Raw genomic sequence first — 19,349 nt, forward strand, 5'->3', positions numbered from 1 at the left:
TACCCACCTGCAGAAGTGAAGAAACAGATGGATAGAGCCAGAAGAGTTCCCAGAAGTCACCTACTACAGGACAGGCCTAACAAAGAAAATAACAGAACGCCACTAGCCGTCACCTTCAGCCCCCAACTAAAACCCCTCCAACGCATTATCAAGGATCTACAACCTATCCTGAAGGACGATCCCACACTCTCACAAATCTTGGGAGACAAGCCAGTCCTTGCCTACAGACAGCCCCCCAACCTGAAGCGAATACTCACCAGCAACCACATACCACACAACAGAACCACTAACCCAGGAACCTATCCTTGCAACAAAGCCCGTTGCCAACTGTGCCCACATATCTAGTCAGGGGACACCATCACAGGGCCTAATAACATCAGCCACACTATCAGAGGCTCGTTCACCTGCACATCTACCAATGTGATATATGCCATCATGTGCCAGCAATGCCCCTCTGCCATGTACATTGGCCAAACTGGACAGTCTCTACGTAAAAGAATAAATGGACACAAATCAGATGTCAAGAATTATAACATTCATAAACCAGTCGGAGAACACTTCAATCTCTCTGGTCACTCGATTTCTGATCTCAAAGTGACTATCCTTCAACAAAAAAACTTCGAAAACAGACTCCAACGAGAGACTGCTGAATTGGAATTAATTTGCAAATTGGATACAATTAATTTAGGCTTAAATAGAGACTGGGAGTGGTTGATTCACTATAAAAAGTAACCTATTTCCCCTTGTTTATTCCTTTCCCCCCCTCCACTGTTCCTCAGACGTTCTTGTTAAACCCTGGATTTGTGCTGGAAATGGCCCACCTTGATTATCATACACATTGTAAGGAGAGTGATCACTTTAGATAAGCTATTACCAGAGGAGAGTGGGGTGGGGAGAGCGAAAACCTTTTGTAGTGATAAACACCCACTTTTTCATGGTCTGTGTGTATAAAAACATCTTCCGTATTTTCCACAGTATGCATCCGATGAAGTGAGCTGTAGCTCACGAAAGCTTATGCTCAAATTGGTTAGTCTCTAAGGTGCCACAAGTACTCCTTTTCTTTTTGCGAATACAGACTAACACGGCTGTTACTCTGAAACCTGCTGAGCTCCAGTTCATTTGCAAATTTGACACCATCAGCTCAGGATTAAACAAAGTCTATGAATGGCTCGCCAGCTACAAAAGCAGTTTCTCCTCCCTTGGTGTTCACAGCTCAACTGCTAGAAGAGGGCCTCTTCCTCCCTGATTGAATTAACCTCGTTATCCCTAGCCTGATTCTTGCTTGCATATTTACACCTGCCTCTGGAAATTTCCACTACATGCATCCAACGAAGTGGGTATTCACCCAAGAAAGCTCATGCTCCAATACGTCTGTTAGTCTATAAGGTGCCACAGGACTCTTTGCCACTTTTACAGATCCAGACTAACATGGCTACCCCTCTGATATTAAAAAAGTAAGTGCCCAGCCCCCCCAGCACAGAAAAGCTTGAAAACATCACCTGAGTGCAGCCTAAAGGCTGACATACCAGCCAGCAAAGAATCAGAGTTGTTAGTTTATTAAGAATCTCCAGAGTTTTGAAGTTGGCCATGCTGCCTTGAGAACTTTAACAAAGGTTCTTGTCATAGAGCGTGCTCCGGGATGGGAGGCAGCGCCCGCCCGTGCTCTGCCTGCTGGCCTTCCTTGTTGGGATGGGTCTTGGCATCTCAAAGCCCCATCACCGGTGCCCGCGTGCAGCTGGCCTCAGAAGCACAGCGATGGGCCTCCTGACCAAGCTGTCTCTGCTCCTGTAGGGGCCTCTGCACCAGCCTTCCTGTAACTTGAGAGGTTCCACATGTCGTTCTCACCTGCCCTTTTCTGCCTCCCTATCTGTTCTCAGTCAGCCCATTTATATGGCCCAGGTGCTCTCTTAACTCCAATAGGGAGGCAGCTGGCCACTCACAGTTGCACTGGGCCCAGTCACCCAGTGACAGCTCTATTTTGGTGGGACCTACATAAAAACCCTCTCCTGGCCCCTTGCTCCCCCTCTGTTCTATGCTGCAGTGGGGAACTAAAATCCACCCTTCTCCAGAGCACATGACGGCTGCCATCACCAACAATGTTCATGCACAAAGAAGCAAACAATGGCCCTGCTCTGGCAGCCTCTCCAGGCCCTGAATTCTCAGGTGCTCAGCGGAAGCTCCCAGACACGGCACCTGCAGGGCCAGATCCCATAGGCATGATGGTGAGCAGCATTTCAGCCACTACCCAGGCCTCGCACTAGTGGCTGGAGCACATTAGTGCTGCCCCTTGGCTCTGGCCCTCCCATGATGCCCAGAAAGCCCATGGGAGAAGACAGCAGAAAGAGCTAGCTCCCCGCGAAGGAAATGACAGCCTTTTCCAGGCTCCGTTCCTCTGGCCACTGTGCAGTGGAGATAGCGAACGTCAGAGCCCTGCCTTTTAAAAGTGTCATGAGTTTGTGTGTGCATAGTACTGTCCTCTACTGGACTGAATCAGAACTGCCCGACTGTATGTCATAGACCCTCTGCTCCTGCTAAGAGGTAATAATCCTTAGCTCTCGTACGGCACTGCCCATCAGGAGATCTGAATGCACTTTACAACACAGGGCAGTATCACGACACCTATCTTACAGATGGTGAAAGTGAGGCACAGGAAAGTGATCTGACTTGCCCAAGGTCATCCAGTAGGCCAGTGGTAGAGCTGGGAAGTGCAGGGAACTCTTAAATCCCATTCCAGTGCTCCATCCACTAGCCCCCATTGGCTCCCCTTTAGCAGAGCTCCCCCCTCTGTGCCCAACTGTACAATGCTTTATGGTGGGGAGGGGGAGGGAGAGGGGATTCTTCCTTGCTGACCCTGCGTCTGAGCAGCCCCTGACACACGAGCTCTGGTCACCTCATCCTAGCCATAGAGGAAACTGGAACAATTTCAGGCAGGAGCCCAGGCCCACCTGACAGGCAAAACCCCACTGGGGTCCCAGCCCCAGCAGGCTCCTGGGGTGGAGCTGGGTAATGCATGCTCTGAGGAGCTCTACCCAGGGGTAGCAGCAGTGATAAACTGTCCTGGCTGTTCCAGATCAGCCCGGCAGCAGAGGAGCAAAGGGAATGTGCTAAAGCAGTACAGCAGCCACAACCTGCCCCATGACGGACCCCACCCTGGGGGGCCATGAGCCTGGCATGCCGCTGGGCTGAATGCAGGAGGGTTGCAAATGAATGCATTCAGGGGCTGGGAGGGCAGGCGAGACCCTCCTCACCCCTCAAGGGAGAGTACAGAATCTGGGGCATGGAACAGAGTAGCTGAGATGCAGCATTCAGAGGAATTACACAGGAGAGAACGCGGAGTCCATATGGCTAAGGAAGGGAACAAAACAAAAACCCCGTTGCACATGTTTCCCCCAAGCTAATGTAACCAACCCCACCTGGGCCAACACTGGGGTTTGAACTATGAAACTTAGGCACTAAGAGCACAATCCGCTGCTGCTTGAGCAAAAGGCCCAAGCCACCGAGCTAGCACCTGCAGCTGACTCATTAACCTCTTATGTGCACCAGCCACTAGAGGGCGACAAAGTTCCTGTGCTAAGGTGGGTGACACAAATATCATTGACATGGCTGACATGCTAGCCAGAGCAATTTGCCTTGATAAGGGTCTCTAGGAAGGCAGGAGCTGCCACGGCAGAACTGCTCAGTGAGCTGATGCAGAGTCCTCAGCCTGGCATAGCCAGCACCAAGCACTGGGAGGTGTCAAACTCCCTTGAAACACTGGATTTTTTATTCGTATCTCATGGGAGGAAATTTCTTCCTGCTCGTGCCCTGTAGCAAGGAAAGTCCTTGTGTTCTAGGGGTGTCCTGCAGGCACTGAGCGGTTCTCCCCATATCTGTGCCTAATCCTTCTCTAGAAACAAGGTGGGCGAGGGAATATCTAGGAGTGGACCAACTTCTCTTGGTGAAATAGACAAGCTTTCAAGCTACTCTCTCACCAAGAGAGGCTGGACCCACAACAGATATTACCTCATCCTCCTTGTCTCTCTACTATCTGGGACCAACACAGCTACAACAGCACTGCAAACAACAATGGAAGATAATCCTTTTATGATATATCAGCAGTTTGACTCAGTATCATCTTGTAGCGGGGAGTTCTGCAGGCTAACGAGGCTGAAGGTATTAAATGGACGTCTCCAAAGAACCCTTCCAAGGCAGTGACTAAGGGTCAAGCAAAATATTCAAGGCCAAACTGAAGCACAAACAACTGCTCAATGCCCCATGTTTGGGGAGAAGCCTGAGGTGAGCCTGGGAGGCAGCTTCTGCCTGACGTACCCTTCCAGCAGGTGTGTGGTTAGCAAATCCCTTCTCCCAGCATGGGCACACACAACTTCCTGTACAGGATTCCAGCCAGTGTCTTCCAACCGGTACTTCCTGTACTAAGAAGTACTATTCCCAGAAGTACCACTAGAGGCCCCCCCTTGTCCCCTCCAGACATTCTGAGCTACATTACAGACCAACAGCGTGCCCAGAGCCCTCCCGATACACCTCCCTGCCAGCACCCTGGCTGAGATCTTCCTTTGCACAAGCAGCAACCACTGCTCAAGATCAGATGACCCAGCAACAACCCAGCCCTCTGCCTTCCCAGCCCCACATACAACCCCAGCCCACCACTCAGTTCCAGGCGCTATTCCAGGTCCTCCTGCTGCCTTATTGACCAGGGAATGACAACTATTCTCCTCCCCCGACCCCTCCCTTCCCCATTCTGTGAGCTCCGAAGTCCTTTCCGCTCGCCCACCCGTGATCCTACCAGCTGCCCTTTCCGATGCAGCTTGTCCTTGGGCTGCCACAGGAAAGCACTGTACCGGCTGCAGCACTAATCACCAGGAACTTGGTGGGCTACGGAGAGCAACCCCTGCAGGAGCGGAGTGGGGAGCAGTGACCTAAGGCAGTGGGGAAGGAAGCTGGTAGCTGAGGCCCTTCATCAGGCCTGGCAGCTGGTGAGCATCATCTTGGAGAGTGTGACAGATTAGCTTTCAAGCAGCAATATGCTGGATGGCTCCACCTGGGCTAATGCTTATTAAGGCCGGGCAGGCAGCCAGATGGATGCTGCCAGCCAGGCAGGCAGTATCCATTCCATGCCACTTCAGACACATAGGGCTTTTACTGATGCTGCTGGCTTCCACTCCCCTGATCACAAGGAATCAGGCCCCTGCTAGCAAGGGAAAGCCAAAGGGAAGTCCTCACTTCCCCTCAAGCCTCTGCTTCAGCAGCCCTGGCAGAAGGACACTGAACAGATATAAAGGACCCCATTGGCCAGGTCAATGCAGCCCTTTGATATCGTCTAGGTTCTGGTCTCTCATGCTCATCTATGTCACTTTCAGCTCTCCACCACTCCCAGAAGGGGCTTCAGTCCACCGCCTGTCCCTGGATAGCGGTGAGGCTGCTCGAATGGGCGACTAAGGAAGGGGTTAAGGAAAGATCTCTGCTTTCTATTAGAGCCTTTAACTTGTGGGCAAGCAGGTTAGAGCAGGTTTCTCTCAGCGGCTTGCTCCATGTTTCCTGACTTGGGCTGCCAAGCACCAGATGGAAGCAGGTAGAAAGACATTAGCAGTGAGAGAAAACAAATGTGTGCTGCCCACACACCGGGACCTGAATTCTCAGCCACCACTGTCAGCTCCGTGGGTCGTTTTCCATCCTACTCATATCCTGCCAGGGCTGGAGCTATTGATTTCATGATTCACAAATACACCACAAAGGAGGCAAGTGTTCACTCTACACCATCCCTGCTGATCTGGGACTCCTGGGAGGTTCAGAAACAGGCCAGGACTACACAACAGAGCTTAGCAGTGTCAGACAGGGACGTGAAGAGGTGTGATCTGACTGACAGGGGTGTGCCACACCACCCCTAGTGCAGACACAGTTACACTGGCAAAGCTGTGCTTTCACCGGTGAAGCTTGTTTCACCCAGGGGACCGGAATAAGCTATGTCAGTATAATGCTTTGCCAGCGTAGTACACCAGTACAGCTACACTCGTAAAGCCTAGCTAGTGCAGACCTGGGTACAGACATGACACAAGCTGGGTTACAACTAGCAGGGCAGTGGTGACCCTACAAGCCACAGGAGCATGTGAGAATCCGGCCGGAGGATGAGCCCAGTTTGGAGGCAGTTGGGCTTTCAGGAGAGCTGGGAACTGACACGGTGCTGATGCTAAATGGCACTTCTTTACCTGCTTTACAAATGTGCACACACGCACAGACACATGTACATTCACACACACCCCCCCACACCCCATCACATTCACACTCCTGTGCACACTTTCGCACATGCACAGTCACACCTGGGCATCCTCACACACGCACACGTTCACAGGCTCACATACTCACACCCACCCGCATGCACACACTTCTTGTCTTCTTTTCAGTGCTGGTGCCAGACTGACAGCCCTGGAGGCTGGTGTCCTCTCCATGACTAGAGAACCAGGGATAGCTGGGGCAACAGCAGTGCAAGCTTCCCCCAGGCTGCCCCAATGGACTCATGCTGTGAGCCGTGAAATGTAATGGGCATGTGCCAGGGGACAATATGCTGGCAGCATACCACCTCCAGGAGCATAGAGACTGCACACGCCACCCCCTGGGGCACAGAGTCTGCTGTGATAAAGGGCTCACAAATCTACCTAGGCAGACAGACAACACTGCACACAAAAGTACCTAGGCAGGCAGGCAGGCAGGCAGATGAGAAGTTTCCCTGTGGGTAAAGAGAGTGCATTTAAGGAGTCTGGGTAGCACCATGGCCTGGAGTCGCAGCAAAGTCCCAGGCCCTTCTGGTGGGTGAGCTGAAGACCTGAGCGCTCAGCCTCCAGGCTTGTCTGCACACAGAGCTGCACTGATTCTCCTCAAGGGGTGATTTCAAACCGACTGAGTTAAATTGACTCCAAAGGCCATGTGGACATTCACGTTGGTTTAAACCAGGCTTATTCCAGGTGAGGTTAAGTCAATTAGGAACAGGTTTAAGCTAAACCAGAACAAGAGCACTCACACAGGGACTGGCACCAGTTTAAGTAAACTGGTTTAATACACCAGGTCACATGTGCATGTAGACGAGGCCTCTGACTCTCCGCAGTGGAACAGCATCTCTATTCCTCAAGACAGAGACCCTGGGGGAGAGAAAGCTGCTTGAGGATTTGAGTTAAAGGCCTCGTTGGTTCCCAACTCCTACCCAACCTGCGATTAGACTGATGCTCCCTGTATTCACCTAAGTGCTAGATGAGCGGTTCCCGAACTTGTTCCGCCGCTTGTGCAGTGAAAGCCCCGGCAGGCCGGGCCAGTTTGTTTACCTGCTGCGTCCGCAGGTTCGGCCGATCGTGGCTCCCAGTGGCCACAGTTCGCTGCTCTAGGCCAATGGGAGCTGCTGGAAGCAGTGCGGGCCGAGGGACGTACTGGCTGCCACTTCCAGCAGCTGCCACTGGCCTGGAGCAGCAAACCGCGGCCACTGGGAGCCGTGATTGGCCGAACCTACGGACGCGGCAGGTAAACAAACCGGCCCGACCCACCGGGGCTTTCCCTGCACAAGCAGCAGAACAAATTTGGGAACCACTGCACTAGACCTTGGAGCAACTGCCTTTCCTAGCTTTGTGGGCAGTTGTTCCTAGTGCTAAATGCTGTGACTAAAGGTGAGATGTGGATCGGTTTCCTCCTTACCCAATAAAATTTAATGAAGATTACAATAGGTTGCTTTTCTGCTTGTTTTCTCCTTAGAAATTCAGGTCTTGTCTGACCTATTTTTGCTAGTGAACTCAAGGGTCAATGGGAGAACTCACAGAGTGGTAACAAACTGATTAGTTGACAGGGAAAGTCATTCTTATGTTTTATTCACCCTGTTTATATTTATTAAAACAAATTTAACTCAAACACCCTATAACAGTTGAGACAAAAGCTCTCTTTGTGAAAGGTTCAACAGCTCTCCCCTTTCCCCTGAGGGGTAGGGGGTGGTGCTCAGTTTTCTCCTGTCCTCCCCCGCTCAGCCATGCTGGAGAGAGCCAATCCATGTGGTCTGCAGGATGCCACTGGGAACTGAGTCCTCTGCTCACATGGTCCAGACCCAGACTTCCCTAGGGTGGGCTTTTGGGAGTGTCTCCTGGGAGAGTCCTGGCTTGGGCCCATTTCTGCCTCTGAGCAAGACTGCTCCTCTGCTCCTACCGCACCTGGTCTCCTCTTTCCAGAAGGGCAGAGAGAGATCCCACCTTCTGCACTGGGTGCTCCCATGAGACTGCCACAAAGACGGGATATGATTAAACAAACCAGATCAAAGGAACCTTTCCTTTTAAACACCTTTCCCTCCCCTTCCCCATTTCAAGCTCTGTGCATGCACTGGAGAGGCAGCGAAGAGCAGAGCTACCCACAGACAGGTGCGATTTCTTCCTTAGCCTCCTTTCCCGATTAAGAACCTGCCATGCTGCATTGTGCTTTGGGCTGGTCGGGGAGGGATTAGATCTGTCACACTGACACCTGTCCACTGGAAAATGGATTGACCCTTAATGACACTGTAACCCACTTACCACCCTGTTCATCCAGGTACTATGGCACTTCTTCCCACTCATGCACAACCCCAGGGCCCTGAGCCCCTTCCTCTCGATAATCCTACCCTCCCCAAGAGAGTGCTGGCACTCCTCAGACACTGCATTGGAGTCTTTAAATCAAACCTTGGTGTCTTTCTAAAAGCTCTGCTCCAGCTCGAACCCCTTTCAGAGCAGCTGTGCGGACGGTCAGGCTCAGTGTCAAATGGCCCGTAATATTTCTGACTCTATTAGAGCTGCTCCACACTCAGGATTTCCTTTGCCCAGGAAACGCCAGAATTTCCAAATTTGCCTCCAGCCCAAATCCCAGCAAAAAGTCAAAATCGCAAAATTTCCCAGGAAAGGAATTCCAGAAATGACGTGATGGCCCCATTTCACTTCAGTGGGGTTGATGCGCCTCGTCTCCACTTTATCATCTGGGCCATAACACGGGGATGTTCACACACAGAGCTTTGACCTTATCCAAACCAAACAGGGCAACAATTTTGCCACCGAAATGTAGCTGAAATCGACCCCATCCCGCAAAAACGGTTCGATTTTGTGCAATCAGCATTTTCCGACATAAACTCTTCCATCGGGAAATTTCCACCAGCTGTGGCATCGAGGCAGTGATTGGAGTCTGCATGGCCAGAGCCCTGGCCAGGGACACCAACACCTGCCAGGGATGGCCAAGGGCTACTTGATCCTGCCCCAGCCTAGAAGAGAACATACCTTAATTCCCAGTCGGGGGGATGAGTGAGGCTAGGTTAACTCCCAGGGCAGGGGCAGTGAGGGCACAAGTGGGGCGGGGTTAATTCCTCCCTGCAGTGCCGGTTTACAATGGGACCAGCGGCTCCATGGAGCCGGGCCCATGCTTAGAAGGGGCCCCGGCCTGCTCCGCTTGCACTGCGTCCTGAGAGCCCGCCAGCCCGCTGGCTCCCTGCCGCCCATCACTTGCTCCTCAGACAGAGGGCTCCTCTCCGCCCCCTGACCCCACCTCCCTGCTCCTCTCAGCCCCCTGGCTGGACTCCCGTGCACCTCCAGCTCTGGGCAGTCTCTGCTTCCCACCCCCTGTGGGGCCCCACCTGTCTCCCTAGAGCTGAGCTGCATGGGACTGGTGCAGAAGCCTGGCCAGTCTCAGCCAGGTGTGGGGAGAGGGTGACAGTGTGGGGGGCTTGCCTGGGCTCCTGCAGGAAAGTGCATCTTGAGAGAGCCCAGCTGGGGCAGGCCCTGGCCTGGCTGATTGCGCCCCTCCCGCAGGGCTGGAGCAATTCCCGCCCCCGGGACCAGCTCTGGCTGTGCTGCTGGCTCAGCCCAGCAGACACAGTCGCCTCCCAGCAGGGCCAGTGAGTGCGGCTGGGAGGCAGGGGGTGGGGAGTGGGTCTCTGGGATGTTTAGGGTGACCAGATGTCCTGAGTTTGTAGGCACAGTCCTGATTTTTGGGTCTTTTTCTTATATAGGCTCCTATTACCCCCCGACCCCCGTCCCGATTTTTCACACTTGCTGTCTGGTCACCCTAGGGAGGTTCCGGGGTGGTGCTGGGCGTGAGGTTGCAGGGAAGATGTGTGTGTTGGGGCACCTGGGAGTGGGGGTTCTGTGGGGGGTGCTGGGCAGTTGTGGTGGGGCTATGGGCATGGGGGCGCTGGGCAAAGGTGGTGTTGTGCAGGGTGCTGTGCATTTGTGAGGGGTGGTGCTGGGCATAGTGGGTCCAGGGGGGCTCTGGCCATAGGGAATCAGGGGATGTTCTGGTGTTGGGCGGGGAGGTGTGGCGCAGCGTGGGCCTACCCCCGAGGGGAAGGGGCATGCTGGCAGCACAGGGCTGGGCAGGCCACTGTGCGTCTGGCAATTGCCAGTTTGTAAATAGTGCCCTCGCACTGGGCTGGGCAGAGCGGGGCCACCCCTGCCATGCCATGCCCCAGTGCCCCTGGCTGGCCCCTCGCTCTGGGGACTGACCTCCCCATGCCATGCTCCATTGCCTCCATGGGGGCCCACAAATATGTTTGGCACCAGGCCCATAACAGGTTAATCCGGCCCTGCCTCCCTGTGCTTCCCTCCCACTCTGAGCTGCAAGCGCTCGCCACAAGAGCTGTGAATGCACCAGCCCAGTAAAGCCAGCAGGGCCCCATGAGGAATCGGAGTCTCTGACGTCCCAGGTAAGGGGCAGGTGAGTTGAGTTCTGGCAGCCTCCCCCCAGCCCATCAGCAGAGCTTAGCACTTGCTGATCGCCCATGGGAACCCCCTCACCCGGCCCAGGCAGGGTCTGTGGGGTGGCCCCCCTCAGCCGTCCCTAGGCCAGCATGGCTCCCTGGCCTCAGAACAAGGAAAGCATTGCCACCCTCACCAGCAAGCGCTGCTGCTACCAGCATTGCTCCCCCCCCCCCCCGAGCTCCATTAGCCTGGTGAGGAGCAGGGCAGGGGCAAGGCTGTCCTGACACTGCTGCAAAGCCCAGATCTCCTCTGCTTGGGGGTGACAACACCACCTACTCCGACCGCCCAATTAGCAGGGCCGGCCTGAAGGAAAGGGCCGACACCCCCTGCGGATGTGGCACCGAAGGCAAGGGGGGGCCGTGACCATGGGGTGGGGGCTCAGTCGCGCGTCTGCTTTATAAGACCGGTGCAGGCGCCAGATAAATAAGGCAGCTCATCAAGGGAGCAAATGCAGAGAGCGTGTCGTGAACGGCTCCACAGGGCCACCTGCCAGAGACAGATACACCAAATGGGCATCCCCCTGCCAGCCCACCTGTGCCAGCAGCAGAACATTCTGTCTTCAGCCCCTGGCACGGCTGGTGCACACGCTCCCTGAGGGTGGTGCTCAGTTTTCTCCTGTCCTCCCCCGCTCAGCCATGCTGGAGAGAGCCAATCCATGTGGTCTGCAGGATGCCACTGGGAACTGAGTCCTCTGCTCACATGGTCCAGACCCAGACTTCCCTAGGGTGGGCTTTTGGAAGTGTCTCCTGGGAGAGTCCTGGCTTGGGCCCATTTCTGCCTCTGAGCAAGACTGCTCCTCTGCTCCCACCGCACCTGGCCTCCTCTTCTGCTCTCCAGAAAGACAAATGGCTGGAAAGGTCCCACACAGGCTCCACGGGGCATCCGCCGCCCCAAGCCCCTCCCAGCTCCTTCGGGACAGGAAGGCGTTCAGCTTTCCAATTCGTTATCCCCAATTTACAATGGGGAATGGAGAGGGGAAGTGATTTGTCCAAAGCTGAGCACACTGAGTCATTATCAGAGCTCAGGAGTTCTGCTTCTCAGGCCCCTGCTCTAACCACTAGAACACATTCCCTCCCTCAGCAGAGCTGTTTCTTGTCAGAGGAGTCTTTACAGCTTGGAATTGACAAAAGGGTGAGCTCAGATTACTAACAAGCATCTTCCTGTTCCTGGGTCTCAGCTGGCAAGCTCTCCACACTGCCAGACACCAGCCCCTATGCTCTCATGGCGAGGAAAGCGTCACTCTAGGCAGGGTGCCTTGTGCACAGCCGGCCATCCAGCTCCGACACACCAGCCTATTTCTGCTCAATAAGTGCCAGGGAAGGGCTAGACACGCTCCATGCACTCAGCCTGGCTTGAGGTCTCCAATTCAGTGTTACACGGTGTTGCTTTCATTCACTTCTCACGCTCCTCCGGCTTGGCGAGGGTTGCACCAGGAACAGAAGCACCAAAACTCCCTGATCTCACAGTGCTCATCGCAGGAGGGACTGGAAGTCTCAGGAGAGACTGTTTTCAGATCCCAGCTCAGCAAACCCAAGAGCCTTTAGATTTAGCATCCAAGCTTTTAGCTGCTCCTCTGAACTGAACCTCAAACTCTTTGCGGTTCATCCTTCACTGCTAATTAGCAACAATATCTGCCTTTGCAACAGAACCATGGAATTTATAGAGGGAAGAGGTAGATAATGACAATTTTATAGATGGGGAAACTGAAGCATGATTTACACAACTTCACACAGCAAGTCAGTGATGGGGTAGAACCCAGGAATCCTGAATCCCTGTCACCTGCTCCAACCACTAGACAACACTTCTGCCCAGAGCTGGGACTAGAACCCAGGTCACCTTGACTCCTTTGACTCCTCCATGCTCTAACCACAAGAGAAGGCCTCCTTGATCTAATTTCTACTTCCTCTTGCTGATGCAGGATTGCTCCCTGCAGTCACTAGCCTGATAGCCTTCTGGCCCATCCCTCCAGCTCAGACACATGCTGTGATGGCACCGTCATTCCAGCTGCCACAAAGGGGTTATACAGAAATGCCCTGGGCATAGGGAGAGTCCTGAGAGGAGAAGAGCCATCGCCACCTCCCACAGGAGCCCATGGTGCAGGGAACATGTCACAGGAAGGAGGGGATGGTTGCAACTTTCCTGGAACTCCAGCTGCTGGGGCTGTCGACAGCCATCACACTGCACTAACCCATGCTAGGGCTCAAACCAGCCCCCAGGAGCAGCACACAGGTGAGGTGCAAAGGCCCCCACTCCCTTAGGGATAGTGAATACGGGCCCAAGACCTCACAGTGGGCTCAGGGAGCAGGAGAAAGCAGCTACCAGAGGGCAAAGCGCTGCTGCCTAGTGAAAAACAGGTATGTTTGATCCCAAAGAGAGCCAGAGGCTGCTCTCCTTGCTGGGACCCTTCCAGCCCCCAGCCACAGCTTGACTTGGGCAAAGGCCAGGCCATCCCTGCTCTGTATCACTGTGGAATGCCATCTGCAGCTCCCAGAACGCAGCAGTGTCCTCCCATTAATACACCCGGAGCCACAAGGCCCAGCATGCAATGCTTCACCTGCTGGTGTGCAGCAATGCATGCTGGGATCTGCAGACGCCCCAGTCCATAGCTGCGATCAACAAGTGGCCAACGTGGCCCTTGAGCAGGCCTGGGGCAGATGCCCCTGTGTTACCCGCACACTCTGCTGATTCTCTCAGGCTTCTGGCAGGTGACTCTTTCTCTCCCTGCGTAAGGATGCCACCCAGATTAGCAGAGGTTCCCAGCCTGTCCTGGCAGCATCAGAGCTACCCACATGGCAGCATGCCATAAGGCACTTCCTTCATGCAGGCATCAGCAAACATCAGATGATTAGACAGCCGTCAGGCAAAGTTAGGGCCAACCCACCAGCGTGCTTGCCCTGCGTGGGAATTCCAAGTGAACAGCAGCCAATGCCAGCTCCAGTGCCCTGCGCGTCCCTTCCCAGCCAGGGCGTTGGGGGCCATGGGTTCACCACTACAGTGATACTTGCTCATTCCCATCCCATACATGGCTGCCCAACTGGAACTTTCCCTCTGCCCCTCCGTCTCACCAGGGAGCCCTGTAGGGAGTTTGTCCTGCTCATCAGCAAATGAAACCTTTTTTCCCAGCCCGATTGATGTTGTTTAGCTTTCTCATCCATGGAACATTTCCAGAATTAATGCCATCACAGCTCTCTCCACGGAGGTAAACGACTGCACCAGGAGCAGGATAGTGGAAGCCCCCAAGGGGCGGGCCAGCAGGGAATCAGGGGGGCCTCAAGAGGCAGGGCAGTGGGGGAATCAGGACAGTAGTGTTCAGTCCTGAGCCCCATATCGCCAGCGCGGGGAGGACAGTTCAATGGGGATGCAGTTCTTAAACACAGCATTTAGACCAGAGGTGGGCAAACTACAGCCCGTGGGCCACGTCCGGCTAGAAGACAAGCCCCTGAGCTCCTGGCCCCTCCCCCGCTGCTCCCCCTCCTCTGCAGCCAACAGCGGGGAAGGCAGTGCTCTGGGTGGCGGGGCTGCACGCTCATGCAGGGCAGCACGGCAGTGTGTCTGGCTCCGGCCAGGCGGCACGGCGGCCAGCCATGCTGCTCTGAGCGGCATGGTAAGGAGGCCAGGGGGTCCCGGGGCGCAGTCAGGAGACAGGAAGCAGGGGGCGGTTGCATGGGGCGGAGGTTCGGGGGCTGGGGGAGGTCAGGGGACGGAGAGCGGTTGGATGGGGCGGAGGTTGGGGGGGCGGGAACAGTCAGGGGACAGGGAAGTAAGGGAGGTGGATGGGGTGGGGGCCAGGCTCTTCGGGGAGGCACAGCCTTCCCTACCCGGCCCTTCATACATACAGTTTCGCACCCCGATGTGGCCCTTGGGCCAAAAAGTTTGCCCACCCCGATTTAGACTGAGCATCAGGAAAAGCCCCTAGGAGAGAGAGCTACTGGGCTGAGGAAAAGCATCCCACTTATAACTAGACTGCACAGAGCCCTGGAGGAGAGTCTGGAGGAGCACGCCAGCACTGTTCCGACGGGGTCAGGGCAGACTACTACAGTTTTCCATCACCAGCTCGTGTTATTCTAACTAGTGTCAGCACCATCCCAGCACCTGGAGGGAAGGAGCCAGGAGATGCTTGTGTCTCCAGGGAGCCTGCTCTTTTCTCTACTTACTGGGAGAGGGAAAAGCCCTGGGACAGATTCCCCCTCGACCAGCTGTGCATGGTCATTTATTCCCAAGCCACGTGGGGGCAAAATGCCCCTGTATCAGAGCTCTCCACCTGCTTTGCATAGGAGCAAATGACCACTTCCAGTGCAAGGCTGGGGGGGGAAGAGCGGCCCCCACACAGCTCAAGGCTCACTTAGTTCAGTGGTGCCCTCCACATGTTATTCGGTTATCGCTGACATGTGTGAATCCCAGCCCGGCCAAGCAACACCGTCATGCGATGAGCTTGTTTCATTGTGGGTGACTGCAGCAGTGACTCATCCTGGGAAATCGTGCATGTTAACACAATAGGCCTTGCTGCTGCTGTCACTGATTCCACAGCCCAGAGAGGCTCACTCAAAGCTTGTCTGATCAGGGCTCAGTCCCTTTGAAAAACACTGCATGATGGAGGGCCTAGGAAGACACCCCCTCCAGCCGAAGACACTGGCAAATACACCCATTGCACATGGCTTCTCCCCCCCCGGGTGCAATGGACAGATCCTGTACAAAACCCTCCCTTCTCAATCACTTGCTGAACATTTTAACATTTGATCTGCTGTATTTTAGCTCCCCTGGTCCCCGCTATAGTTTCCTCACAGCCATAACCTGGCCCTTGTACCCCATGCACATCTATCTCCCAGCTATCCTCCACCACTCTTCCCACAGCATGTTCCCCCCGCCAGCGGCAACCATCTGGTACTTAGAGCAGTCACTGACCTCTCTGAGGCCTGGTGCCCTTCCAGGCAGTCTGGCCAGAGAGCGGTGAACCTGTGCCAACAGGCCTTATTTTCTTTTTTGTGATTAAATGCATTACTGGAGCTGTCATATCATAGTATTGAGATGCCCCCCCACCCATGGACCTGGGCTTGTCCTCTAGCCCAAAGAGTTGGATTGAGCTACCCACAAAGCTCAGCTGATGCCAGTCCAGATGAGCAGACTGGTGGCACAGATGAGCAACATGGTGTTCACCTGGGCAGAGATCACTGCTACTAGAACCCAGCTCCTGACTCAGTAGCCCAGAACATCTGCCTGTTAGAGCACCAGCCGAGCCTGCTCTGATCTTATCCAGTACACTAGATACCCCTGTTTCCTCCGGCACTCAGGCAACAGAATTCCATTGAACGGCACAATCCTGCCTCAAAGTTTAGTGCCAACACTGCCCACCCCATAGCGCAGAGGAGAGAGGCCATCTCACTTACTCATGTGATGGCATCACACTGTCCTGGGGAGGGGAGGGGGCACTTTGCTCGCCCTCAATACATTTTCAGGTGGCAACATTGTAGGATGTGGGTAGGATGGAGACAGTGCTGACAGCTTCAGGATGAGTGGCAGCCCTCAGGAACATTATTAACAACTCATTCTAAACTCCAGATTTAGATTCTGTTTTTTTAAAACTTACCAAGGGCAGATATGACGAGGTATTTCCCCGTGCGGCTCATGTTAACGTCCCAAAAACAGGGGGAATTGGGGAGAGGGCGTGCCATCTTTTTCACACAGGCATTATTGAAACCTTTCCCTGCAATGCTGGAATTGCAAACACAAGGGGTCTGTGCTAGGGACAGGGAGCCAGAGAGTGAAACTGACGAGAAACAAATGGGAAACTGACCCAGCTAGTTTCAGGACTTCTCAGTAGGAGGGATTTTTGCTGAGCTGTAGCTATACTAATGCAAATCTCCAGTGTAGATGCGCCACATTAGCTCGAAGCAACTTTCCTTGTTTTGATTTTTCTTCTGACATATTCTGTGGCTTCCACATTATGATTTTAGTTAATTTGGTGTAAAACAAGTTTCTCTATTGACTTAAATGGAGATTGACACTGATGTCCAGATTGACACTGATGTATCAGAGCAGAATCTGACCTTATATGCACACGCAAGAAAAGAAGATAAATCTTAAATGCTATTAGACATAAACAAGACAATATGTTCTGCTTCCCTGAGCACTTTTCCAGGCCCACCTTCCTGACATCTGCCATGTTTGTTTTCCCCTTTGCGGCACTTCTGGGAATGGCTTGTCTTTCATTTCTCATCTGCCAATTTGCGATGAGCGGTGCTGCCAATAACACATTTTAATAAGAATTGAGGACCTACCATTCCAGAGCAAACCAAAGGTCCATGGAGCACAGGCTCCTGTCTCCACTGCCAAATGCTTCGGAGGACAGAGTAACCCGGTGCACCGCACTCTGCAGTGCTATTCCTTAGGGACAATTCCTTCCTGACCCCCTAGCTGGTAATTGGTTTATGCCCTGCAGCATGAAGTTTAGTAGTTCTTGTCGTTTTTACTCTTCCCCAGTTTAACTGCAGATGCTGTTTTGACTCATACAAACATCTAAATCTTTTACAGTAACAATCATTGTCTCTGGGTGCTGTCTGGAGATGGATTTCAAAGAACATTTATCAACTAATTTTTAAATGGCTGATAATTGATTTTTTTCTCTATTGTTTCTAAGATCTTCTTAAAAAAATCAAATGAAATGTCTCTTGCTAATTGGTTTATTTTTGCCATTTGTCCAGCACAGACTCTTTCGGTCTCACCTGTGTTCCAAACAGAGCTAACTACTTTTATTGCTACCCTCGCTATCTATACTGCACCATCACCAGACCCCTGGCTGTGCTGCTGAGGCAGCAGGGGGAACTCACAACACTGTTTGTTGTAGGTCCTATCAAAAAGGCATTTATTGCTATTCTGTTCCCCAAGCTCTCATTGAATCCCAGGCAACAACAACCAGCCAGTATGTAAAATCTGGAAGGTTTTTCTCAACAGATGAGATCAGGACAAGTTTATAGAGAATTTAATTGAGTGGCTAAAGTATCTGAGAGGCTATCCATAGGGGATCCAACATGGCCTATATACCAGAGCTACAAGAGGTTAGATTATGTATGTATGGTTGGGATCTCCAGGCATCACAACAACACAAATAAATAATAAGAATACAGAACACGTTTACAAATCCTTGCTTACAATTTCTGCCACCAGGTATATCTATCTATCCCCATATGCGTACCCCTCTATCCGTTCCCACATGCGCACACCTCGATCCGTCCCCATATGCGCACCCCTCTGTCTCTCTGTCTAGGTGAGGGACTCAGTTCTCCTTTTGGGACACAGAAAGTTTTAGCTAGGAGGAGCAATGACCTGATTGAATCACAGACCCCTGCTCTTTGAGGAGACAATCAAACCCTCAGATTCTCACGCCCCCAAATCATGTGGGTGTTGAAATCCAAACCCAGATCTCATTTTTCCAAATGTCCCTATCTTTGCACTGAGCTGAAATGAAACCTGGGAGCCAAGTACCCACAGATAATTTAGTACCCAATACCAGATGCTTCAGGGGACCTCACACCTTCCTCTGAAAGGGACAGCTCTTGGGTCTCTAAAGCTGGGGTGGGATCTGGGTTCCTTTTCACCCTTTCCCAACATATGGATGTAGAGGAGCTGATCCTGAATACCCTGACACCAGTTTTACACCTGCCTAAGCCCGCTAGCCTCCTGATTCATGCAGCTGTGAGAAGGGAATCAGCCCCAGTCTCTAGCCTGGCTTCCTGGGAGCAATGTCCCACCCCACTCCAGCTCCACAGTTGTATTGTTCTGGCATCACTCTGCTCCTGTTTCTGCAGGGAGGCACCTGTCATCATCTGGACTCTGGGTGCAGACTGGACCCAGTTGCAGCTTCCTTTGCTGCTTCCCTGGGGTCTGGCCCCGGCAGAACATTTCTGCCCTGTGTTACACAAGAGCTGTTGTTCACACAAACACGTGCTGGGCAACATCCTTGGCTGGTGTTCATCAGGCAGCTGTGCTGACTGAAGGAGAGCTGCCCTGACACCCCCCAGCCGAGGAACTGATAAACCTGGCCTTCACCTCACGGCCTGGCCACGGCGGTTCCCTCCACCCTGAGGTCTCACCACAAACATCCTGGTCATTGCCCCACCACAGCACAGAGACACAGCTCCCATCAATGGGCCCTGGCTCCCTTACCTTGCTCCTCATCTGCCCCGATGTAGACACTTTCCTGATGAGCTTGTGAGAGCTGCCCTCCTGCTCACCCTCACTGTCAGAGGACTCCTCGCCAGCTCCTTCAGCGGAGGCCGGGGCCAGCTTGTCAGAGTCCAGGGAAGACACCGACTCCCTAGCCTTCCTGAAAAACAAGTCCCCAGGGACCAGTTTCTCTGCCATCTCCAGAGCGTCTCACTGAGGCGTGCGACTGAGGTGCAGATCCCAGATGGGCTCAGGGCTCTTCCACTTCCTACAAACCTTCAAAAAAGGACAAGGCGACATGCTCTGTGAGAGACCCAGCACTTGGGCCCCAGTTCGCAGAGCTCCCCTGCCACCGTGGGATCCCCCTCCCATGTCCCCATGAGACATTCAGATCATGGGAGGGGTGGGGGGTGGGGAGGGCTAGCAGTGGGGTTGGAAGCACATGGAGGTTTG

General features: G+C 53.5%; 1 protein-coding gene across 3 annotated transcripts in view; it reads right to left on the reverse strand.

Moving 5' to 3' along the window:
- Nucleotides 1-19,094, reverse strand: part of DGKK (diacylglycerol kinase kappa) — a 154,074-nt gene extending 134,980 nt beyond the window's left edge. For 2 of the 3 annotated variants that reach the window (XM_077825821.1, XM_077825822.1), the window contains exon 1: nucleotides 18,897-19,030. In XM_077825821.1, the coding sequence (XP_077681947.1) occupies nucleotides 18,897-18,908 (12 nt within the window). In that variant the 5' untranslated portion in view covers nucleotides 18,909-19,030. Of the gene's footprint in view, nucleotides 1-18,896 lie in introns of all 3 variants that reach the window. The other variant, XM_077825820.1, reaches the window with a different exon arrangement.
- Nucleotides 19,095-19,349: the final 255 nt, after the last annotated feature.

Source organism: Eretmochelys imbricata, chromosome 9 (genome assembly GCF_965152235.1).
Source record: "Eretmochelys imbricata isolate rEreImb1 chromosome 9, rEreImb1.hap1, whole genome shotgun sequence".
NCBI classification, from domain to species: Eukaryota; Metazoa; Chordata; order Testudines; family Cheloniidae; genus Eretmochelys; species Eretmochelys imbricata.